The 26,534-nt window shown below is 44.9% G+C and overlaps 1 protein-coding gene across 1 annotated transcript in view; it reads right to left on the bottom strand.

The window, feature by feature from the left end:
• baiap2l1b (BAR/IMD domain containing adaptor protein 2 like 1b) overlaps positions 1-13,167 on the bottom strand; it is a 52,296-nt gene extending 39,129 nt beyond the window's left edge. The window contains exons 1-3 of the mRNA XM_080010138.1: positions 13,025-13,167; positions 7,681-7,756; positions 7,464-7,550 (exon numbers count right to left, since the gene is read on the bottom strand). Of these exons, the coding sequence (XP_079866264.1) occupies positions 7,464-7,550; positions 7,681-7,756; positions 13,025-13,075 (214 nt within the window). The 5' untranslated portion in view covers positions 13,076-13,167. The remainder of the gene's footprint in view (positions 1-7,463; positions 7,551-7,680; positions 7,757-13,024) is intronic.
• Between the last annotated feature and the right edge of the window lie 13,367 nt (positions 13,168-26,534).

Here is a 26,534-nt window from a genome sequence, read left to right as displayed (position 1 = left end):
AGCACACTTTGATACTGTAGATATTGTTGTGAAAACTGTTCATAAAGTTATAACCACTCTGTTTTAGCCTGTTTAAACAAGCAGTTTACATAGAGTAAAGTATATACATTTATATTATCATTTATATATATGTTATCACTGTCTGTCTGTCTATCTATCTATCTATCTATCTATCTGTCTGTCTATCTATCTGTCTGTCTGTCTATCTGTCTATCTATCTGTCTATCTATCCATCTATCTATCTATGTCTGTCTGTCTGTATATCTATCTGTCTGTCTGTCTGTCTGTCTGTCTGTCTATCTATCTCCTCATATTGGTGAAAAAGTATATTAAAAAAAACACAACTCAGGAAAATCAAAATATCTTTCTCAGATGTCCAGCTGATGCCAATTCCTATCAATCCGTTGCCACGGTAATCACGTCAACATCGCTCCTCCTCCTCTGTCCTCTCCTGCTGCTCCTCCCAAAGCCCCGCCCTTCCGTCAGCCTCCACCTCTCACTCATCACGGTCCAAACCAGCGTCTTGGTGAAGGGCACAGGGTGTCCCGCTAAATGTGGCCTTTGTCAGGACAGGGGAGAGGGATGGGAGGATGGGAGGAGGAGGGGAGAGGGATGGGAGGAGGAGGGGAGAGGGCGGAATTAAAAAACTACGCAGTGAAAAGGTCACGGAGGAAAAACAACAGGAAGAATGTCAGAAGAGAGAAAAGGAGAAAAATAGACGAAAAGAAAAGAAAAAGGGAGGAGAGGTGGAGGAAAGGTGGAGGGGCGGAGCTGTAGAAGCTGAAACGTTTCTACTAGTGGATTGATCTGGATTGGTGGTTCAGTGGACACAGCTGAAAGGAAGGAGGAGACGATGGAAGCTGGTTTTCAGAGTCGTCAGGAGGTGACTCAGTCAAACAAGGAGCTGCTGCTCAGGCTGCAACTGGTGAAGTAGTCACTGAATTGAAATTTTGATCTTGCAACACAAGATCCAAGAGGTTAAATTGTCACATACATATACATACGGTCATACGTATACATATCTATACATACGTTCATACGTATACATACGTACACATACGGTCATACGTATACATACATATACGTGCGTTCATACGTATACATACATTCATACGTATACGTACCTTCATACGTATACATACATATACATACGTTCACACGTAAACATACGTACACATACATTCACACGTATACATACGTACACATACGTTCATACGTACACATACGTTCATACGTATACATACGTACACATACGGTCATACGTATACATACGTATACGTACCTTCATACGTATACATATGTATACGTACGTTCATACGTATACATATATATACGTACGTTCATACGTATACATACATATACATACGTATACGTACGTTCATGTCTTCCTCTTTACACAAATCAACACAGGGTTTTGTATCTTTTCTCATTTATTTATTGTTGTTATGTTACAGATCTGACGTTGCCATGGCAACACGCGTCGCTCCACCGAGCAGCACGGTGGGATGAACAGAACGATGACAACAGAAAATAGAAAACAGGAGATATGCCAGCGCCGGGATTACACAACAAACCCAACGAATACAAACAGAAAAACTGCCACAAAAAGCTCCGTGCGCCCGGCTTGTTTACCTGCCGACGCCTCGGCCCCGCCCGGCGCTGAGCCCACACACACCTCCTGACGCCGGAAAAGGCCTCGTTGCTGCCAACATGCAAACAGGCCCCTGGTCGCCGCCCTGGTTTTGAATGTGGGCACAGTGACCCTGGAACCAGCTGAATGGTGTGTGTGTGTGTGTGTGTGTGTGTGTGTGTGTGTGTGTGTGCGTGCGTAACATCTGCAATGTCCTCTCTCCGGGTGAAAAAGGCCCAGTGTTGGCTGACAGAACATTTGGTGGGGTGCGCCACAGTTTGCTTCCTCTCTCAGGTTGAACACGTCAACACTCCTGGGGATGGTAGCTCAGGAGGTAGAGCTGGTGGTCTAGTAATGTAAAGGTTGCTGGTTGGATCCCAGGCTCCTCCTGCTAGCATGCTGTAGTGTCCTTGAGCAAGACACTTAACCCCTAATTGCTCCTGATGGCTGCGTCCGTCGGTGTTTGAATAATTGTAAGTCGCTTTGGATTAAAGCGTCTGTGTAATGTAATGTAACAATGTGGACGTTCCTTTGCATGAGCCCCAAACACACCGAGTAATGAAGCTGTACAACAACAAACATCACGCGCATGGAAAAGGAGCCGACTGCTCAACTATAAAACTCAAAATATCTCCCCGAGTTCTAATCTATTCGTATGAATGTTTTTTTTTTTGTTTGTTTTGTTACCAAAGTCAGTCAAAGGAGGCCTCCAAGAACATATGACCACAAAAAAGAATATGCACCAACCGCACCGGAGTCGAGGATTCGGCTGACACTAAATCAAGAAAATCAATTTGCAAAAAAAAAATATATATATATATTAAAAATGGTTTGTTTCCGACTTCTGTGTCTGTTATTTTGCTTAAGTAGGAGTTTAATCTGCTGGAGTTGGATGCTGACATTATTTTAAGTGGCCCTCAGAGGGCTCCATTGAAAACACCATGTCAAACATCATTAGGGCATCCTTTTATGTCCCACCCCAATTATAGAGACTCCTTCCCCTTTCCCAACATCAGACAGTCTCACATTTTATTATATTATACTATATTATACTATATTATATGATATTATATGATATGATTTTATATTATATTATATTTATATTTTATTATATTATATATATTTTTAATTATATGATATTATAATTTTTAGATGTGCTATATACATACAGTACATAGACATTAAATGAATGCATATACGTAAGTTACTTTCAACTTTGTAAACGTATTTAAACTTTTAAATGTGTATATATATATATATATACATATCTATCTATCTATCTATCTATCTAGTTCTTTCTTTCCACTCCTCCCTTCATCCACTCATGTATGTATGTAAGTATACGTATATATATATATATATATATATATATATATATATATATATATACACATATATATATACATATACATATATGTATATAAATGTATATACTGTGTGTATATACGCTCCACACTGTTGAGGACTGGTACGACAGCATTCCAACAGGGATTGGAGGCGCCTTGAAGAAAGGCGAACGCTACTCTCCATGAGCTCCTATATTATAATACTTATGTACTGTGTTGTTTAGTTTTCCACTGAATACTGCAGAGGCATCAAAAGGAGGCGACAGTGTGACTGACGTGACCAACCCGAGGGCGCGTCGCTCTTCGATGCGTCCTTCAGGTTTTAAGAAACGTCGAGACGTTGAGCGGCGATGGAGAGAGGGAGTCAAAGCGGCGCCTCCGGTGAGCTCTGAGGGTCCTCTGTGTCCGGCCCGCTCTTCTGGACAGGTATTTAGGAACAGGAAACCAGAAGGAGCGTTGACCCCTGACCTCTGGCCCGGCAGGGGCGAAGGGAGGATGAAAGAAAGGAAAATGGAAGGAGGAAGAGGTGTCTGGTTTCCCGCTCGATCCCGTGTCGCCGCGGCTTGGGTTTCGCGCACGAACCGTTTCGCGGGCGGAGGAGTCGGGTGCAGCTGCTGCTCCGACAAAGCCGCCCCTGACGCGGTAATTAGTGGTGCGCACGCTCCACGACGACGGGACCTGGGTCATGTGATCAGGATGGGTCCCGTCAGAATGATTCCATCAGAAACGTTGCTTTGTGTGGCCCCGATAACGGCCGATATATCGGTCGTTGTTTTACTTTTTTGACCACATCCAGATCGGCAGTTTTGCAGCTGATTTGTCACAATTTTTAAATAAGTATAATAAACAAAAGAAACTGGTTATCCTGTACTTGTCTGTCTTACACTACTTTAAAGTTATTCACCAAAATAAGCGCAGAGGTCAGACAAGGGGTTATAAATCCATCCGTGTTTCTTTACACTCGCGTTTAGACACGGCTCTCAAAGCAGGAAGCGGTGCTTCTTTCGGAAACTCGGAAAAAATATCTTGTTTCGGAAGTGATGACGCGTTCGCTGGAACTCCGAAAAAAAAAAAAAACATTCAAATTTTTAGATCACCTTTTACATTTTTTTCTATCTATCAAAAAGTTCTTTGTGTGTTTATTTATATTCTTTTGTTTGTTTATAAGTTAAATGTTCTCAAAAATAGAAACTTAAAAAAAAATGAGTTTTTCAAATTGATTTGAATATTTTGCACTTGTTGACAAAACATCGGTAATCACTGGCCTGGGACTCTTCAAAATCACGATCGGAACCAGAACTCTGGCATTGCTTAGGATCTAATCCAAACGCGTCGCAATCAAACCCAGAACCTTCTCGCTGTGAGGCGACAGTGCAACCACGACGCCACCACACCCATAAAACGTCTGTCCGGGTTTCTTGTCTCGTTGTGAAGAGAATCCCACTTTAACTGCATCAATAGTGGAAACTGGCATTTGTGTTGCAAGGTCAACAAAAAAAAATTTCAGGGCTGCACTAATTAATCCGTTCCAGCAGAATACCAGCTCCAACGGACTGTGTCATCAGAACAGGCTGACGCGAGGACTACTAGTTGTGATTAAAGGTTTGATTCCTTTATTGAGATTCAGTTCTTGACGTTCTTCACTCAGTAAATAAAGTCGTTCTACTTCTATCTATTTAATTTCAATTGTGCCAATGCTTAGCCCTTTTTCTGGACTTGGACCAATTAATTCCTCAGTATTTACTCTCAGTTTGTGAGTCGAATATCCACCCGCTTGGCGAAATGACTGCCGACTCCCATAATAAGCAGAGTTCCACGGCTCAGAGACGTTTTGTGACATTTTAAGTGGTAAACAGGAAAAAACGTTTGTAATACATTTTGTAATACAGTTTGTTTATATTTATATTATAGTGCCGTGGGAGTTTCATCGCAAAAAAAAAAAGTGATGCGGTACAAAGCGGGTTGTGCAACGCGGGTGTATACATGGCGGTCGCCGGGGGTTCCGGGTGCAGGACCACCCCGTGGTCGAGGATGGACTCGCTTGGATGTCATGACTCCTCCCGCTACCTGACGCCTTCTTATTCTGTCTTGGGGTTTTATTGTGTTTTTGTTTGGTACCCCCTCCGTCTGGACTCCAACCCCAAAGCCCATTTAAAGTGACAGTCCATCATCATCATCATCATCATCATCATCGTCATCGTCTGTGTTTTGGTTTTGAATCCCATTGGAATCCTCAGTGTTTCGGGCTTTTTCCAACAACCCTGGATTCCCGGCGGCGTCGCTCTTGCGCGTCACTGTCGATCCTCCAATGTTTTCTTCCACTGATCCATCGATTTGGGTTTTGCTTCTTGGTCACTTGAGGTGGCGCAGGATATCTGTTGTTCCTTTTTTTGTTTTGTTTATGTTCGTCCGCATCAGCAGTCCACTGACCACAACTGGCTGCACTGTTTGAGATAACTCACCACGACTGCCTCTCACTTTTTGCTCGCTGTGGTGGACCCCGCCACCAACAACGGACACAGCATATAGAGGAGGACACGCACAAGACAAAAATACTTTGAGCGGCGGTTTTCTAATGAAATGTAAATAAATAAAATATCAAAATATGGATTTTTTCCTTTTTTATTTTTTTTATCTCGTGAATTAGAACTTAAAAACGTTTAATAATAGCTCTTCATGTCTACATTGAACAGCTGCTTGTCGAAACACGAGAGGAGCGCGATCCACGCTGGAACCTGCCCCGTCAGCTGCTTCCTGCGGCAACACGCCCCAAACCCGATACAAGCGGTCCCAAACTGTGCATCTCATCAGCTTTTTCAGGCTCTCATTAACTATTTGGGTGTGTCAATGCGTTGACGTAAGGGACTAGGAACCGGAAGTCGTGACGCTTCGTACCGGCAACCGAAAACGCCAGACTGCTGTGTGCGTTTCTACAGTTAAATAAACTGGAGCAAGAGCACGGCGCGGAGATCGGGAGAAAGCCTTGAAATACCGTCCAGGGCTTAATATAATCGGTGTGTAGGTGTCACCGAGCAGCCGATGCTTCCCGGCTCATAATGGCTTTTATGTAATCTCCATTTGTTGTTTTTAGAAATCCTTTTTGCCGCTTAACTTGTCTTGGTAAAGTGAGTGATACACAGTGTGTAGGACGAAAGGATCTAGAAATCTGATTATTAAATGATCTAGTCTTATAACAGTGCTTTTCAACGCAATATATTGGAATAACATGGTTATAACACTGTACTGTAGACTGTAGTAATTGTTTGGTAATTACTTAGTAATAATGTATACCTAATATATTGATCCCAGGCTCCTCCTGCTAGCATGCTGTAGTGTCCTTGAGCAAGACACTTAACCCCTAATTGCTCCTGATGGCTGCGTCCGTCGGTAATTGAATAATTGTAAGTCGCTTTGGATAAAAGCGTCTGCTAAATGCAATGTAATGTAATGTAATGTAATGTAATATATACCTATACCAATATATTTTTTTATCCTGTGCATGACTCTTACTTTGCATATTCTGTATATGTTCATATGTTTGGTTATTTATGTTCCCTATTCCTGTATAATATTTGGTTCTTGACTAGGAAATAGGGGGATTTGGGGTGATAGAAGGTGAAAGAGGATGATATAGCATGATAGATGGTAAAAGAGGGTGATAGAGGGTGATATAAGGTGATGTAGGGTGATAGATGGTAAAACAGGGTGATATAGGATGATAGAGGGTGATATAGGGTGATGCATGGTGATAAAGCGTGATATAAGGTGATATAGGGTGATATAGGGTGATGTAGGGTGATGTAGGGAGATAGAGCATGATATAGGTGATATAGGGTGATAGAGGGTGATAGAGGTTGATATAGGGTGATATAGGGTAATGTAGGGTGATAGAGGGTTAAATAAGATGGGAGAGTGTGAGAGAGATAAATGAGGGTGATAGATTTTGAATGAGGGTGACCAAGGGTGATACAGATTGAAAGAGAGAGAGAGAGGGTGATAGACGGTGATAGAGTGATAGAGGGTGATAGAGGGTGATGGAGGGAGCCCGAATGATAACTGGTGCAAACTTCAATTAAATAATCGTGAAATTGAACAATCAGTCATTTTGCTGAGGACCTGCTGGGACCTCGCCAAGGACCGCCTGGGGAGTGCGCGGACCACACGTTGAGAACCACTGGTGCGTTCTGTATAACCGACGCCGTGCACAACACTGCAGCTGGAGAGGAAAACAGTTCTTATCTCGTTTTATTTCTTATATTCCTCCTGACTTTCCTGGCGCTGCTCGTGCTCTGTGTTTGCTTTCCACCGCCCGCCTCCCCCTGCCTGCCTTCATTCCCGTCAAGGTTTCCTCCTCCTACAGGTGTTTTTGTGACTTTCCCCTGTGGCAGTTTCCAGCAAAATGCTCCGCGGCACAGCGCCTACATCTTTGAGACATCTTTGTGATTGTGGTCAAAGTCTGTATGAATGAACTTGAACCGCTCGCTCACCCAGTTCCCTCGACACCGGAGACACGGCGGCGTTCTCCCCGATCTTGGTCATCGCATCGAAATACAACTTTCCTGCCAAGGTCATCGCTGGAAAAAAAACAGCCAAACAGAATAATGATGATGTTGGTCGAAATGTTGGAGTGTTGATGATGAGGATGATGATGATATTAGTTGGAATATTGATGGCACAAAAGACCCATTTCAGGGGAGAACTCACCGGCCATTGACTTCTCATAGCTCTTCCCCAGGTTGACGAGGTTCCTCAGACCAGGGTTGAACTGTTCCATCACGTTCTGAGGAAGCCACGGACAGAAGGAGGAAACGCGGTTGTATTTTAAATAATGAATGAGCCCCTGATCGGATTACTTACCGGTTCCAATTTGGAGTTTGCAAGACGCCTAATTCCCCAATTCACCAGAATCGATAAAGCCGCCAAAGTCTCCAATCAAGCAAATTGGCTTGTTTTTACAACTAGAGTGCGTCGTTAATAATAACTTAAGTTCCCGTAAAAGCAGAAATAAATATTTGTTCTGAGTTTGTCACACCAAAGAAAAATGTGTTATCAACCATCCAGCCAAATTTAAATGATGAAAAAAATCGCAAAGTATATTCGGTTTAAGGTTTTTAAAATTGGGGGGGAAAAAAAGGCAGTTCCCTCTGCTCTGAGAGGCTGGGGGGCGTGTCCACTGATGGTGCTGAAACCACGGCCAATCGCGGGAGAGGTGCCGCCTCTCTCAAATGTCAAATACCACTAATCCAACACACACGTATACAAATCCAGATTCAGGAAAAACAATAACGGGCTGTTTTTCATCCTGGGGATTTTGTCCTGGAGATAGAAATAGAAGATGGGAAAGTGGGTCACTTGTCGCGGGGGGCGTGGCGGCTCCCCCAGCTCCTGTTCCGGCTCCTCGTGCACCCAGGAGGAGCCCAGCCCAGAGCCCCCCTACCCGGGGGCCATGACAGGTAGGAATTCGTCTATTTAGGCCCGCCCAGATAATCGGGACACTTAAACAGTTTAGCGGACTCACTCAACAACTCAACATATTTCACATAATCCACATAATTCACAGTCTTTTCACATATTTCAAGCAATTACTTTGGAGCAGGCAAAACGTGTTGAGAAACACATCTCGGAATTGACTTTACACAGATTTTAGAGGAAATTTCACGCCAGGCTTTATTATTTAAATGTTGGTTCTGATCATTTATAACCAATTATTGAACAACCTCGCTGAATGCTTTCCTACTGAGAAACTTACCAGTCTGCTGCAGCTTCTCTCTGTGCTTCCATGCAATTCAATGGGGCAAACCATTTAGACTTTAAAAATGGTAAACTCATAATATAGTCATAGGCTTAATATGTTAAACTGAAAAAGATATAAAAGGTCGCAATAAGCCGTGCATTTTATCAGGTTTTCCAGGATTTTGCCAACTTTTTTGGCTGCGTCTGTGTTAACCTAAGGGACTAGAAACAGGAAGTTGCGTCGCTTTCTTCCGACCACCTGGTGCAGCCAACGGTACACTCTGAATCTACTGCGGCAAGTGAAGTCGTTTTAAATAACAAGCAATATTACTGTTACTTAAAACATGCTACACAAACAAAAGACACTGAGATACATGACAATGTGAGTTTACCATTTCCAAAAAGCAGATTTCGCTTTTTCCTTATGGCTTCAACGTTTGCCCCATTGGACTGAAGCACAGTGAGGAGCTGCAGCAGAGCGGTAAGTCTCTCAATAGTGAAGCGTTCACACAGGTGACGGACAGTTATGAACGACGGGAACCAACATTTTACCAAGGCCTGGTTTGGAATATTGCATTTAAAGTTAAAGTCGTTTAAAATGTCATTTCTTGCCAATGGGGCTGGTGTTGAGGATCCAAAATGATTCTGCAGAAAAATACAACTTCTTCCCCAAAAAATGACCTCAAACTGTTTGGAAAAGTAAATCGTCCACAAGTGCTCTTACCACGCCTTATCATTTATGAAGTGGGAATCGATAAGGGAGTCAATAAACAATTGAGTGAATAATAAAGTCATTGGAATCAGTGAAACACCAACAAACACCGCCCTCCGAATGAAAATGCCCAGAACGTCTCATGGTGGGAAGTGGGAAAGTCAGCGCCGAGTCGTCTGGAGTCCTGTTTGTTGGTTCACCTGCTGATGACTAATGGTTAACCAGCACCACAGCAGCTTTCCATCTGAATGTCAGACGTGCGATAGAAAGAACAAACAGGAAACCAGATCCACCCTGCGAGGACTCCACCGCGGGCGGGTGGGTGGGGTGACTCGTCCGACACCAAACACCAAACACGTGGAGGAGTGGATTAGTCCCCATCCCACCTGGGTCTTTATCAGATCGAGTCAGATTCTTGAACGCTGAGCCACACCTCCGCACCTCACCATGCGCTCAACGGCTTATCGCAGCTATTTACATGGCGTGCAAAGATAAGAGCCCAAATGAGGCCGACGCCCAAAGCCCGAGCTGAACCCGTCCCCACTCCAGAAAATCACCGAAACCACTCTGACGTCAGCGTGACGCCATGGACGGAAAATTTGGTTTCCTCCCTTGGGGTTTTGGTTACTACCTCTGTCGTATACCGTATCAATATTCCAGATGAACTCTTGGTCTTGGTTGGGTCCTGGAATTTGGTAAATGGGGAAAGACCATAAAGGATGATTTAAACGTCGTGCATTCCAACGGGGCAAATGTTGAAGCCTCTGAAAAAAAAAATCTCCTTTTCGGAAAAGGGGAAGGGGACGTTTGAGTGTCTTGGGGCTCAATGCCCAGTGCTGATCGGCAGTGTAGGCACGGCCATCTGATGCCGTTCGCCCCGAGGCCTCACAAAATCTCCCCATAAACACATTTATTTTGATACGTGCCTTTTATTTTGGCCCGCACGCTGACACCTCTTCCCAGCGGGCTTAAAAGGCGTGTTGCCTCGCAACGCTCCATTGGCTGGCGCCTTCGTCCTCCATGGCTTCGCCGGCCGCGTTTGAAGCACCGAATATAAAGTTTTGTTTGAACTGTTGCCGCCTGCACGCGCCACGATCACGTCGCTGATGACGTTTAATCCCAGTGGCCGCCAAATTGCGATTTGCGCTTTAAGAGGAAAGTCGCATTTGCTGATATCTGATTTGTATCTATTTCCACATACGAACGTGGCTCGAAACGGACGTGAAAATGTCAGAATCCATGAAAAACTGCTCGTTGTAACTGCATCGAGAGCGTAACGCTGGCTAAATGTAGCCCAAGGAGTCGATGACATCCTGAAGAACCTGATTAAATGCATGGCGGTTTGTGACCCGTACTGTATTTGTTCAGTGTAAAGTCGAAAGACTGGGACTGTGTTGTGAGTAAACACAGTCTCACGGTGCAAACGTTAAAGCCTTAAAAAAAACAACAACCTGAAAACTCCTTTTCAGAAGAGATGTCATTATTACCGATGCCTTTGACCTCCGTAGGGCTGCACTATTCATATGAACAAGCACTGACTTCTAGGAAGCGGTTGACAGGTCGCCAACCATGCATTTGCTGTTGGTGGCAAAGGCTGAGAAAACGGTTGCTGAATTTTAAATACTTTTACAGTTGACTCGTTTTCCTTTGTCGGACGTTTCTAAACAAGTTTTTGAGCTGAGGTACACCATGTCTATTATTTTCGAACATATAAAAAGTCCTTGACAACAGGGCAACCGCACAATGTGGTTGACAATGGTCCACATGTGGTTGCCCGGGGCAACTGGGCAACCGCTTTTGTCGGGCACCGGACTTGGAGGGGGGGGGGGGGGGGCCTTGGGGAGCGGTTGACTTTTACGCTAACTTGCGGAGGCGTGGAAGCAGCCGGCTGTATGATCTCAGCACACAGCACAGAATAAGCAGTTAAATTATTAAACCTGCGGTCGGAGGAGGCTGTCGGAGCAAAGTCTAGAAGCTTCAACAGAAAAGTAAACTACTACTCTTCACTTCACATCAACTGCTTGTGTCACTCGGTGAGTCTGCGGCTTAGATCTGTGATGGTGACTCTGAGGCTTTTCCTGTTTCCTTGTTTTGAGGTTTCTCCTCAAAGACAACCAATCAGGACACAACCAATAAGAACATAACCAATCAGGACACAACCAATAAGAACACAACTCATAAGAACACAACCATAAGAACACAACCGAGAAGAACCAAACTAATAAGAACACAGCCAATAAGAAGACAACCAATAAGAACAAAACTAACCCATCCCATTGGCACCGTGCTCCGGTGGGTCATCTCCCAAAATAGGAGCCTTTCTGTGTGGAGTTTGAATGTCTCCCGGTGCTCACATGGGGTTTCCTCCACCTACCATCAGTAAGGACCCCCACCAAAAACATGCACACATCATCGTCTGACCAGCGATGGACACTCGTCACCAGGTCCCCGGGCGTCGACGAATGCTGCCCACTGCTCCTGGCTGCCCCCCCGGAGGAAGGACAAGCCAGGATGGGTCAAATGCAGAGGAAGCATTTCACCAGCACCATCCAAAAGCATGTTTGTGTGCGTGTGTGTGTGTGTGTGTGTGTGTGTGTGTGTGTGTGTATGCATGTGTTGTGCTGTGTTGCATGACAATTAAAGATTCTTCTTCTTCTTCTTCTGATAAGTACACAACCATAAGAACACAACCAATAAGAACACAACCAATAAGAACTAAACTAATAGGAACACAACCAATAAGAACACAACCAATAAGAACTAAACTAATAAGAACACAAGTAATAAGAACACAACTAATAAGAACACAACTAATAGGAACACAACCAATAAGAACACAACCAATAAGAACACAACTAATAGGAACACAACCAATAAGAACACAACTAATAAGAACACAACCAATAAGAACACAACCAATAAGAACTAAACTAATAAGAACACAACTAATAGGAACACAACCAATAAGAACACAACTAATAAGAACACAACCAATAAGAATAAAACTAATAGGAACACAACTAATAAAAACACAACCAATAAGAACATAACCAATAAGAACACAACCAAGCGACATCAAGCCACTGGGGGATCTGGGTGGATGTTGCCCAGTGTATGAAACACAGAGCTACAGTAATTAGTAGTAACTAGTCTGGACATTACTGCCACATCATTCCAATAGGCATGACACATGAGCTTCATCTGTAATTGATTCAAATCATTGTGACACAGGTGGGACAGGTGCGCATATATATATATATATATATATATATATATATATATATATATATATGAACACACACACACACACACACACACACACAAATATATATATATAAGCGCCTGTCCCACCTGTGTCATTGTACAACACTAACATTGAATAACATTGTGTAAATTCATAATAATGCGGTTTAAACACACAATACGACGGAATAGCACTGTTAAAATACACAAGTCATTATTACACAGTTTGAAAGCCTAATAACACTGTTTAAACGCATAATAACCGAATAAAACTGTTTAAAACTAACACGAAAAAGGCTTATAAAGGGTAATAAAAGGGAATGAAATGGAATAAGGGGAATGAAGGGGAATAAAAGTCACCTTGTAGGTGCTCTCTGTGAGCCTGTTCACCTCCTCCGGATCCTTCCACATCTTTTTATTCCTCACGGTGTCCGAGTTCAAGGAGAAAAAACAACCTCCGCTGTCGGAGTCACAGAGAGAAAGAGGAGAGAACTAGGAGCGAGGAGTCCCCATGAGCAGAGAAACACGCTCCAACATCCACAGGGTCCGAGCAACAAGTCTGAGGAAGAGGAAGAGCCGGCTCCAGGCTCCAGGCTCCAGGCTCAAGGCTCCAGGCTACAAGCTGCAGGAAACAGGGTCTGAAGTCCAGGGAACAGGGTCTGGTTCTGGGTCTGGGTCTGGGACATGGACCAGGTCTGGATCGGGTCAGGACCAGGTGTGGACCAGGTGTGGATCGGGTCTGGATCGTGGTCTGAGGCTCCACCTGCAGCGTCACAGGTGCACGGGGACCAAACCCTGGCAGAGGGCGCTCCCTGCAGGACACCACGCCTCCCAACGCGGTCAATTATTATGGATATAATATATCTATCTATTCGAGATCAGTCTGTTAAATACTGTTGAAACTTTCCTTTTACTTGGTCATACGAAAAGAGACACTAAAGGAAATGGAATTGTTCTTCATTTATTAAAGGTACAGGATTTTATTATTTTAATACGATGCATTTTGCGTGTTTGTATTTTCCTTTTTTATAATTTTATTATTTTTATTATAATTCTTCTTTAGTTTTCATTTTATTTGTTGTAATAGATTGTATAAAACTTTGTAATATTATGTACATATCTTTTTGTTTTGTTATATTTTTATTTATTCATTCATTCTGATGTATTGTCTGCATTCTATTGGATGTAATTAAAGGCACTTTTAGCCGCATGCTGTGTAAGAAAGGTGATGTACAAATGAAGGTTATTCATATTCATCTTATTAGTATTTTTAATATTAATTTAAGACCTTGATCTAAAGAGGCCATTTATTATTTGACAAGGATCTTATCAATGGCCAACTGATAACCAATGAATGGTCTAAATGAATAGGTGAGTTAGTAAATCAATAGACTAGTGTAGACATTAGTTTTGGTAAATCAGCGCATTTATTCTCAATACTCCACTCAAATCTTGTGGATAAACACGTGTATTCATGATGAAGGTGGATGAATATGAATTTATTTCCATGTTTCACCACCAGATGCCGCTCACCAGCAACTTATCTAAACCCAACTCAGTGACAGACATTGCAGCAGCAGCTGATCAGCTCCATCCCTTGAAAAAACAGTTTGCAGTGTTCATCTCGCCTGTTGGGTTCTGATGAATTGTTGTGCAATTGTGTGGTTGTTGTTGTTGCACTTTTTAATATTTCATAACACCTGCTGGATACACCTGTTGTGTGAACGATTGAACCGACCGGGAGCAAACACCTTGAATATAAATGGTCGGGGAACATAGGGACACAGAATTGTTTTGTCTCCAAATGTCATTTGAGCTAAATGCATCGGATGGGAGTCGACGAAGAGCCGCGAAATGTTGAATGGACTTCAAAACGAGCCGCGAGCCTGAGGCTGGGAGCACAACACGTCATAATAATTATTCCCCCGAGGCCGAGACGGTGGACGGACATCTGGGATGAGATCCTGCTGAGTTATGATCCTCATGGCAGGAGTCGATAGGAGGAGTCTGAGGATTATAAATCTAAAAGGAGAAAGTATGGATCTGTAACTCTGCAGAACAGGAGATTTATTCCTGGGCGCTGACTTGTCCGGCTTTGCTCCCATTCCGTCTCCACGGGTCTGAGGGAAGACTCCTAAACCACGTCTTAAAAGTTACAAAATCCAGCGGTTGTGCTTTATACCTGCAGTGTTGTGTATGTTGTAGCGTGTGTGAGCATAGGCACGCCGATGGTTCTCACCGCGTGGTCTGGGGACGCCCGCTGTGGGCTCTACTAGAAGGTTCAGACTTTCTGCAGATTGCCTTGTTGCAAGCTGTGAAACTCAATAAACAACTGTTTGTGTTATGGTATTCTGTGACCCATGATTCTTTAGAAACTGACTCAAACCTGAGTTTAGCACCTCATACAAAGTAAGTCTGATCCTCCATTTTTCCGAGATCCGATTAGAGCCAACAATTAATAAAATACACAAACCCATTTTTCCCCCAGATAATATGGGACCAACCCTGTGTATGTCCGTGGCAATAAAGGTGGTCGGGTCTTCAGGTGAAGACCCCCAGATCAGACGACTACGCCTCTTATGGGGAACTGTGTGTTGTGTGTTATTGGTACAAGCATTTGACTTCTAGCTGTGGATGAAGTCTGGAGTGACATCGATGGTCTGTTGCTGGACCTTGAACTTGTCATGACCCAGCTCTATGGCCACAACAAATAGGAGACACACCAAGGTCGAAGTTTAAACAACATATGCTTTAATCAACCGAATCAGACAAATTAAAGGGTTACTAAATCTTTAAAGCACGGGGTGTGAGTGGTGTCAGTCGTGTAAGATGTGTGCACGTTGTTGTACAGCAACATACAGTAAAGCAACAACCAGAACCGGTGCCTGTAGGGAGGAGCAGAGAGAGTGGTTATGCCGCAGCCTGGACTTGTATAACCTGGGAACACAGGTTGGCCCTCAGGGGGACCAGGTTGCACGAATAACCCAAGTTGAGCGCAGGGGTAGTCAAACTGGATGAAGAATGTGACGTTTCCTCTCCTGAGTGTGTGTGGATGGGGTTTTAATCTTACTGCTCGTTAGCCCAACCAATGAGCATCAGGTGTGGCTGCACAAACCACCCCACCCACATACCCCCAACACCAAACTGAGGCCAGGAAGAACCCCCCCCACCAAGCAGAAAATGAAAAAAAAATGTTTGAAGCAGACTGACAGAGTTAATATACCTTAAAATAATAAAAAAAACACCGGACTCTGAAACAGGGTTCCAATACCTGATACAAAAATGTCCAAAAAAATTTAACTGGTCACCTGGAATACCATGGTCGACCGGCTTCCTTCCCCTGGAGCGACGATGCAGACTCCTCTCCTCTCTTCTGGAGCGTGGGGCCTCGAGCTTCTGTGCTGGCTGGTGACGGCGTGGCCGCTCCTGGCTGTCGCGGGGGCTGCTTGGAGGGCTGGCCTGGCTGCTGGATGGTCCCGGCGATGCCTGCTGAGCGGAGGAGCTAGCTGCCGGCGGTTACTTGTGGTGGTTGCTGCACCGCTTCTCCCCCGGTCCTCTGCCGGACCCCCTGGGTGCTGCTGCTGCCAGTCTGGAGAGGGTTGGTGCTGGGGCCGCCCGTTGAACCAATGGTGGCTCCAGGGCGTCTTCGGGCGACCTTTCTGTGTCCCTTCCCCGTGACGGAGAGTCCCTGCTCAGGTGCCAGTGTGGCCGTTTCGCCACCGCACACCCCCCAAGTGGTGTTTTCAGGGAACTCCGACACAGAGACACAGACCACAGGGGGTTGTTATCACCAGTTTATTGTTGAGAGAAGGCTAGGTGGAATTGGCCAGGGGCAGATTGAAAATGTCATGACAGGGCTCCTACCCTGAGTGTGTGTGTGGATGGGTGTTTAAAACCTACCGCTCATTAGACCAACCAATGAGCGTCAGGTGTGGCTGCTCGAAGCAACCCATCCACACACCACAAAGAACTGGATGAAGAACTGGATGAAGGTTCAATGACTTGCGAGTCGTTGGACAATGACGCTTCATAACTTCTGTTGATAGTTCCATCATCCCTGGACTCCACAGGTTCCCAATTTTCAGACTCACGGGATTGTGGGGCCGTGGTGTTCTAATCCGCACCCTGAGGTGTAGGGTTTCGTCCCGCACCCCCCGCTCAGATGACCTTCAGAACACCTCCTACTCGTACGTTATTCAACCTTTTTTAACATTTCCCTGCTCACACGTCACCGTCTGGCTATTCAGACTCTTTCACACGCATGTTCCCTCCGTTTCAGAGCGTCTCGAGTGCGCCGAGACTTTCAAAATAACTCCTTTTTTATGTTTCAGCAAGGCCAACCTCCTTTCAGACAAATCCCTTTTTTTTCTGGCAATGCTTCACAAAAGTGGAGGAGAGACAGAATAATTCCCTTTTTTCACCCTAGTCAGTACAATACCTCTGTCAGAGAATAATCTTTAATTGTCTCGTTTAAAATATAAATTCTATTATAAGTTATAATGTACTTTGTTGGGAACTTATTGCTTTCAGCCCACAACAAAAACAAAGTCAAGCATTTATTGTATCTGACAAATAATCTCTTGAACTTGAACTTGAATTTATTCATGTGTTTCATGTTTTTCTTCATCTTTTGTATTTATTACATTTATTGTCCACCTTATCTCACCTTACATGAGATTTAAAAAAATATGCATTATTGACATTAATTAATTCAAATTTTCATCATCATTATGCATGTTTTTTATTAGCATCTAGATACGAAAGCCAAAACATAACAACGGACCTTGTTATGAGTTCATGTATTTGTGGACGTTTATGGTCGGAGTATGCAAGAAGGTCGTGCCGAAGGAGAAAGACGCCGTAGAGATCAGAGAATCACGTGGAAGGGAAGGTCTTCCTCAGCGCAGCGGAACGAAGTTGGAAGAACAGATGAAGGTCAACAGGTTAATTGACTCCTCAGAACAGAACGCAGGAATTCAGGGGTTTTCTGGATGTTTTGGCACCAAATTCCAGCAGCTGAGAGACCCGATCTCCATGAGGTGTTTTTGGACCTTGCTCACCTCGTTCCAGGGCGTTCTCATTTCTAATCCACAAGGAGGAAGCCTGGAGGGAGGTCTTCCATGTCAAAAGGGGAGAGGGAGCTAAAAATGGGTCGAGTTTTCAATCAAACTGGCAGGAAAGTTTTTGTCCTATGCTTATTAGCAGTCATGAGCGCATTCCTGTCAATTTTGGAAGGAAGGAAGGAAAGTAAGAAGGAGCAAGAAAGGAAGGAAGGAATGAATTAAGAAGGATGGAAGGAGGGAAAAAATGAAGGTAAGAAGAAGCAAGGCAGGAAGGAAGGAAATAAGGAAGGAGGGAAGGAAGTGAAGGAATGAAGGTAAGAAGGGGCAAGGCAGGAAGGTTAGAAGGAAGGAAGGAGGTGTACTGAAGGAAGGAATGAGGGAATGAAGCATGGCAGGAAGGAAGGAGGGAGGGAAGTCACTTCATGAGGCGCGACATACAGTGCTAGTTCTGTCAGACAACTTGACAGCGCCACATCTAGGATGCGTGACTCGCGACTCAGTGCTCTCGGCTCTTTCCTTTCGAGGTTTGAGTCTCAGTTCAGCCAGTTTGTCGCTGCAGTTACAGAGTGGTGAACAACACGACTCCTTTTCCGTAGTGAATCACAACTCAAAGTCATTTCAAAGATCTGTTTGCTATGAACCAAGTTGTGCATCGCCGCTCGTTAGAGCTTATCTGGAGGACAGGGCAGCATTTGGACAGAGGGATAACGTCATGATTTAACCCTGATCCAGTGACATGTGGAGGCTCATGTCCAAGTTGGGTCTGAGTCAATCTAAAACGGCCATGAATGATGGTCCAACCAAGTAAATCTAGGAGTCGTTTCTTGGGGGTTTCTCTCCTAAAGCGCAGGGTCGGTGTGTGAAGTTGTTTGGACCGGCTCAGCCTCTGGGTGTAGCCTCCTAATTGTCAGCACGAGGGATTTAACACGAGAGGCTAATTGTTTGGTAAGACTGTACGGATGAATAACTGCCCTGCTAAGCTTCAGATGAGCACGACGGCATTAAAGGAGGAGGGTTTGGAAGCGGCTTATCCGAAAGGGTCAGACATGCACGCACACAGACACAAACAAACAAACAGAGGAATGATGGGATGACGGAGAGGACAAACAAATGAAATATCGCCCTGCAGTGACCAAAGGCATCTGGCAGCCTCTGTTATTTGTTTCTTCCAGTGTCTTCTTCTTTTTGATGGAGATCATTAGCGAGCTGCACATCCTGCTCTCCTGCTCCGGCTCACAGCTCTGGAGAAAGGGAAAGTCGGGGATTTTGTTGTGGAAACAACCCCAAAGACGTGGAGGTTGCTTTAAGGATTAGCTGCGGGTTTCCTTGGGTTTTTTTGAGAGACAGGCTCTACAAGCTGCTCCTGACTTGATCTTCTTGGGGGACGTTGAACGTAGCGATAGATAGCGTAGCGTAGATCTGGGCGACACGAGACCCGTCCTCGTACCTGACGGCGGCCACGTGGCCGCGCCCGGGGCCCAACTCCACATCTTTGAGGGATGCCTTGCACAGGGGCGTCAGCAGGAGGGTCTCACCCCGACATGCGAGTCTTTAGGGTGGAGGGACCTGGAGAACATGGAGGGAACATGCAACATCCACCCACCCATCCTTCCTTCCCTACTTCCTTTCTTTGATCGCTTCTTCCTTCCCTACTTTCTTCCTTTCGCACCTTCCTTCCATCCTTTCCTTCCGACACACACACACACGCGTGCACACGTGCACACACAAACACACAAACACACACACACACACACACACACAGGCGCGTGCACACGTGCACACACAAACACACAAACACACAAACACACAAACACACACACACACACACACAGGCGCGTTCACACGTGCACACACGTGCACACACGTGCACACACAAACACACACACACACACACAGGCGCGTGCACACGCGCACACACAAACACACACACACACACACACACACACACACACACACACACACACACACACACGCGCGCGCACACACACACACACACACACACACACAACCTTCTCTCAACACTGGAGCTGCCTGAATCCAGCTTCAGAGCTTTTGAGGAAAAGCTCTTTTGAACAAAGCAGCTTTCTAATACACAATGACCTCCAGAATAAATGTTTTTCTTTCCTCTTTTTCATAATTGCAGCTTTAGACAAAGCCTGCGCTGGGTTTGTGTGTTCGTCCCTCTCGTGACAGGAAACGTCGCAGTGTGAAAAGCCCCGGTGAGGCAGAGCAGACGCTTTTCAAATTCCATTTTTAAATTGAGAAAACATTCGTCATGACAAGAGTCCTGACATCGGCCTTGGGAGGAAGAACTGTCTTTTCACAGAGAAATGATGAGTGGATGAAGGGAGGAGTGGAAAGAAAGAACTAGATAGATAGATAGATAGATAGATAGATAGATAGATAGATCATATATGATTTGATAATACTCTATAGAATATTTCTGTATTAATCCAAAATGAATCCTATGAGATTTTGTCTCATTTTTCTTATAATATTCTCTAGAAGCTTCCCATAGCATCCTACAGCATTTTGAATGGTATCTCCAATGATATTGTAGTTTCTTGATGAATTTGATGTGTTGATGAAGAAGGAGGGGCCGCTGACGCTGACTTGAGCAAAATAACAGGTTTATTACAAAAGAACAGCATCAGACCAGACTTGCCTCGGACATCCAGGAGAGAACCGAGCCGGATGGATTCTCTGTCGAATGAAACTCGGGCAGGTGCTTTTGAGCTTGACCAGAGACAACGTTGACCATCTCATTCCCCTACATAGGTTCACATTTCACCTCCCTTATCACCGGGACATCTGACAATGGGCTCTCTCTCTCTCTCTTGAGACCCCTGGCACCGTCTGTTAATAATTATCTTATACAATGGGTACTGACTTGGGACACCACACATTCCAAGACACCTCAATATTCTAGAGAATCTTAATGTGGGAATCCTTTATGATGCTTTGGGAATTCCTCCCTGAGGGAAAGTTTCAGGTATTAAAGTCATAGTTGACTAAAAACAGTGTTATCGGTGAGATTTCCAGCCTGGAAGTCGCAGCAGATGCCATTTCTCGCTCCGTCAAACTTTTCGAAAATAACTTGAGAAATGCTTTCATGAGAAATGCTTTCATCAGAAATGCTTTCCTGTTATTAGAATAAAGTCCTTGAACCGAGTCCTTTCCAAACAGCACGGGGTCTTTGTGCCGTTTAAACGGCTGCAGCTGCATTCTGCCAGGAATCCAAACCAGGATCCATTGCACAAGGTCTCCCCTCTTCCAAAGTTCAGGCACACAACACAGAAGGAAGTACATTCAGTGGAGGTGAAATGCATTCACTGGAGGAAAATATATTGCCCTGTTTTTTCGGATAAACGAGATAAACATTCTGTGTCCATTATTTTTTTCTGAAGGTCTTCATTCACGGAGAATAGAAAATAAACAAATCAAAAAAATGTATGTCAGATAAATGGTACTTTTAATGGTGATGATTGCACTCATTCATATCCATTCACTGCATCCGTCAAGGTTTTCTTCATGAATGATAATTTGAATAAGGAGCTATGTAGGTTGTAACCTTGAGTGATGCAGCGTTTCAGTACGCTGCATCTCATACTGTATATAGGAGGTCTCTGCAGAGCCATAGTAAGTTAATAATAAATCAACTTCCTCTGTGCCTCAAATGAGAAAGTCTGTGAGGAACAGAAAAATGCAAAAGAGATCCCCAGAGTGAAATATAACACATGAATTTAGAATACAACTCAAGCTGTGCGATATTGACAAAATCCAAAATCCAATAGGTTTGGACAAATTCCTTAATATCAATAATTTCATATACAGTATATATACATAAATACATACATACATACATACATACATACATACATACATACATACGTACATACATGCATGCATACATACATACATACATACATACATGCATGCATACATACATACATACTGTACATACATACATACACACATATATGCAACGCATTTAAAAGCTTTTTGCCTAATTGTGTTCTAGCTCTGGGGACCAACATCTGTAGAATATACTAGGAACAAAGGCCATATTAAATGGGTGTAGTGTGTGTGTGTGTGTGTGTGTGTGTGTGTGTGTGTGCATAGATAAGGAGGAACCAGCCCAAGAAGAGATTTAAATATAAAAACCAACCAATGCCAAAGTCTGTGGACATGCAGACATGCAGACATGCACACATGCAGACATGCAGACTCACAGAGTACAATGGTGTACAAGGTTTCCAAAGCCAATAACAAAACGTAAAGCACGGTGGTATACAATCATGAAGAAAAGTGGATTGCTTAAAATCTTGATGAAGAGAAATGTAGCGGTGAAGATTCTGGGAGCTGAGCTTGTCTGACTGTCGCTATGACACAATGGTCGCACATATCATTTGCAAAAATACCAATATCCGAATATTTATGATTTCTCTGGGCATTTAGGGTTTTGGGCAAGTTGAGCTGTTTATTAGTTGTGTAAGATTGAACGAGTCACGGGTAGATTTGAAACCGTCAGAGACAGAGAACAACCAATCTCCAGCAAAGAAAACATTGTTAAAATCTGAGGTTCAGAGCTGTTCACTCAATGATGATAATCCTCAGTGCTTGTTGAGGGGGGTCTATAACAACCTACCCTGATGAAACGGCCCTTCAAGAAAATTCCAATTTCAAGGCAAGAGGTTCAAATTGTCTACTGTTGTCTGCTGCTACGTAGGATGCAATGTCGGTGTGGTTTCCAGGGCCTATTACAATCACACTGACCTGCTCCGAGTTAACAAAAAGAAGACGTCACTAGTCCAGGCCCTTGCGCTGGTCCTCCGATCCAATATTCAAGATTCAAGGGGTTTATTCTTCACATACATATACAGGTACATACTTCCATACATATATGCAGGGAATTGTCAATGCAATGCACCCGGTGATTATACACAATATGTTCTTGACCGAACACAATAGCTACCTAAAACAATCGACTTGACTAACTAACTGATTCCCAAAACGTAATGCAGTAAGTCAATAGAATAATATAGAATAAAATAAAATAGAATAAATAGCTCAAAAGTAATACAGGGTGGGGGTACAAAATAGAAATAAAGGGAATAGACTTGTGTATATGGGATAGGCTATTATGTATATACAGATATGTGCAGTAAAGTGGCATGTGAATAAAGTACAATACAATAACACCGAACAGAACAAAAATACAACACAGTACGCAGTAACCAAGAACAGTGATACAGTATGCAGTACAGTATGCCTCATACAGTACAGGAAGGTGGTGATCAGGCCCACCACAACGGTGTCGTCAGCAAACTTGATGATGGTGTTGGAGCTGGACCTGGCCACACATTCATGTGTGTAGAGGGAGTACAGTAGGGGGCTGAGGATGCAGCCCTGGGGGGGATCCTGTGTCCAGGGTGAGGGAGCTGGACATGTGCTTCCCCACCGTAACCACCTGGGGCCGGGCTGAGAGGAAGTCCAGGATCCAGGCACACAGCGGAGTGCTCGGTCCATCTCCCGCAGTTTGACAGCCAGTCTGATGGGGACTATGGTGTTGAAAGCTGAATTATAATGGATGAAGAGCAATCTGACATAGCCCCCCTTCCGGCCATCAAGGTGTGGGAGCGTGGTGTGCAGTACCTGGGAGACCACGTCATCCGTGGATCTGTTCGGCCGGTACGCAAGCTGCATCGGGTCCAAGGTGCGGGGGAAGGCAGCGCAGAACCCACCGTGGTGAGGGCCACCAGACAGTAGTCATTCAGGCAGGCAGGAGAGGCGATCTTTGGGACAGGAAGGACGGTGGATCTCTTGAAGCAGGACGGGACCGCCGATTCAGCCAGGGAGGCATTGAATATCCTAGTGAACACCGGGGCTAGCTGGTGAGCACAGGTCTTCAGTACTTGTCCAGATGCCATCTGGGCCCGGAGCTTTCCTGGTGTTCACACGCATCAGAGCCCTCCTGACGTCATGCTCACACTCTGAGAGTGTGCACATCCCCAGCGGTGTAATTTCAATTAGCCAGCGAGCTAGCGGTGTCGTTGCCAGTGACCGGGGAGGAGCTGCTCTTGTAGTTCAAAATAGTCCGCAGCCCCTGCCACGTTGCTCCATCTGTAGCTCCACTGTGTCCCTGTACGTCCATTTGGCGTCCTTCACCGCCCTCCGCAGATTGTACAACGCTGCTTTGTAATTGTCCATATTTCCGAATAAAAGACCGTCGTTGTAAGCAGCCGTGCGACCATGGATGGATTTATCGACCCACGGTTTCTGGTTTGGAAATATCCAAGCTTTCACCGTGGGAACGATGCTGTCCGCTAACGTGGCTACGAAGCTCACAGCCACTTCCGTAAACTCACTGATGTCACTGGAACTTGATAGGAACATGTCCCAGTCGACGTCAGTAAGAGCATCCTGAAGCGCAGCCTCTGATTGGTCCGTACGTCCCTCGTCACCACCGGTTCACGCGTAATGCACGGCTTGTAAACAGGAACCAGCGAAATCGCAGAGTGATCTGATTTCCCGAAAGCAGGGGAGCATCCGTATCTGTTCTTGTACGGTGTGTAACAGTGGTCCAAAGTTCTATCTCCCCTGGTGGCACACGTGATGTGTTGGTAGAAATTAGGCAGAACTTTTTTAAGGTTCGCCTTGTTAAAGTCCCCAGTCACCACCCCAGCCACGTCGGGATGTTCATTCTGAAGTCCGCACGACACATCATACAGGTCCGACAGTGCTGTGTCGGTGTCCGTTGCGGTGGAATATATATGACTGTGATGATGACCGTGCGGAATTCCCGGGGAAGGTAGAATGGACGGCTGAGATGGTCAGCTGTTCCAGGTTTCGGAGAGCAGGAGTGGGAGGGCGTCTTGGTGTTGGTGGGGTTACACCTGCAGCTGTTTATCATGAGGCAGACGCCTCCACCCTTGGATTTCCCTGACTCCTCTGACCTGTCGCCATGTCAACCATGTCTCCGTCAGGCAGAGGACGCAACAGTTTCTTGTATACCGTTGGAATTTTATCCTCGCTCGAAGGTCATCTTGTTCTCCAGCGACTGTACATTGGCAAGAAGGATGCTTAGCAGAGGTGGACGGGAAGGTTGCGTCCTCATTCTGACCCGAATGCCGCTTAGTTTACCATGGTGCATCCTCCGTGGGCCCTCCCGTGGAACAGAAGCTCCATTGTTGTTGTTGTTGTTGCTGTTGTTGTTGAGAGCGTTGGCGTGTAAAATCTCCGGCGGCCCCTCTGGATCCGCAGATAAAAAGTCCCAAAGTTTTCTTTGAGGGAGATTTTTATATCCACGAGAGCATTGCGGCCGTAGGAGATCACTGCCGAGGATTTTTTGACAAACATGGGGATAAAAAATGGAAAATAATACTACAGTGTGGGTAGTTGTCACAGAGTGCCCGCGCAGGCGGCCGCCAGGGGCGGCGCCACGATCCAAACCATCCTTGTATTTACTGAACTGTTTGTATTTCGCGGGTCTGTGTCTTGAATTGACCATTTTTTGACCCATAGAACATAAGAAATAACAAAATCTGCGTGTTGCCAGAAGTCTGCAGTGCTATCACGCAACCATTGCGGAGATGAGAAACCTAACTATTTTGAATAACTTATCCTACAAATATGGACCGATTTGGATCATACTTGTCAGAACCGCCCTAAACACAAATCTTATTTATTATGTCCATGGGTTTGTCAGTTCCATGACATCCATTCACCGGTGATGTCAGTTTTTCATGAACAATAACAATAGGGGTCTCTAGACCCCGAATAATGTGGATATTATGAGCATTGACTAGAGGAGCTGGAACCGTTTGTGGAGTCAGAAAACTGCATTTCATTAAAGTAATGCAGTTTGCAGCACACTATTCTCCCTACACAGAAAAATGTACTATTATTAATGTTCAATTTAACATTTACATGACACGGTTACATTACATCACATTACATTAGACATAAAATAGAAAACTTATGGCACATGGCTATAGCAATAAAGGAAAGGAGAAAAGAAAGATGCAATCAGGTGGGTGTTCAAGGATGTGTGTGTGTGTGTGTGTGTGTGTATGTGTGTGTGTGTGGTTGTGTGTGTGCGTGCGCGTGCGTGTGTGTGTGTGTGTGTGTGTGTGTGTGTGTGTGTGTGTGTGCGCGTGTGCGTGCGTGTGTGTGTATGTGTGTGTGTGTGTGTGTGTGTGTATGTGTGTGTGTGTGTGTGTGTGCGTGCGTGTGTGTGTGTGTGCGCGTGTGCGTGTGTGTGCGGGCGTGCGTGTGTGTGTGTGTGTGTGTGTGTGTGTGTGTGTGTGTGTGTGTGTGTGTGTGTGCGCGTGTGCGTGCGTGTGTGTGTGTGTGTGTGTGTGTGTGTGTGATCCCTCCACCCATGTGTGCCTGGGGTTTTTCCCCAATTAGTGTGTAATTGGGGAAATTGGTGTGGTGGTGTATGAGGTTAGAAACTTATCAAAGTTGCTTTAAAGCAGCAGAAAGGCTCCGTAGCCACACAGACACCCGTAAGACGCAAGAACCGCCGAGCCAAAAGCACCGAGCAGAGAAGCCACCCAGAGGCCCTGGAAAGCACCCTGCAGCCGTGAAACAACAAAAAGATATGTCTGTCGCCCGAGATGTCGCAGAGATGCAATGACGAAAGTGTCAGTGCAGCTTCCTCAGAATTGAATGTCCTCAACCCTCAAATCCTCTCCTCCTCGTGTCTTGGCTCTTGAGTCGCTGTGAGTTCATCATCGTTTACCTTTGGGACTGAAGCCCTGCTCCTCCGCTTCGTACCAAACTCCCCTTGTTCGAGGATCATC

Source organism: Zeus faber (genome assembly GCF_960531495.2).
Source record: "Zeus faber genome assembly, chromosome: 11".
NCBI lineage: Eukaryota > Metazoa > Chordata > Actinopteri > Zeiformes > Zeidae > Zeus > Zeus faber.
This window is presented reverse-complemented; position numbering and strand designations above follow the sequence as displayed.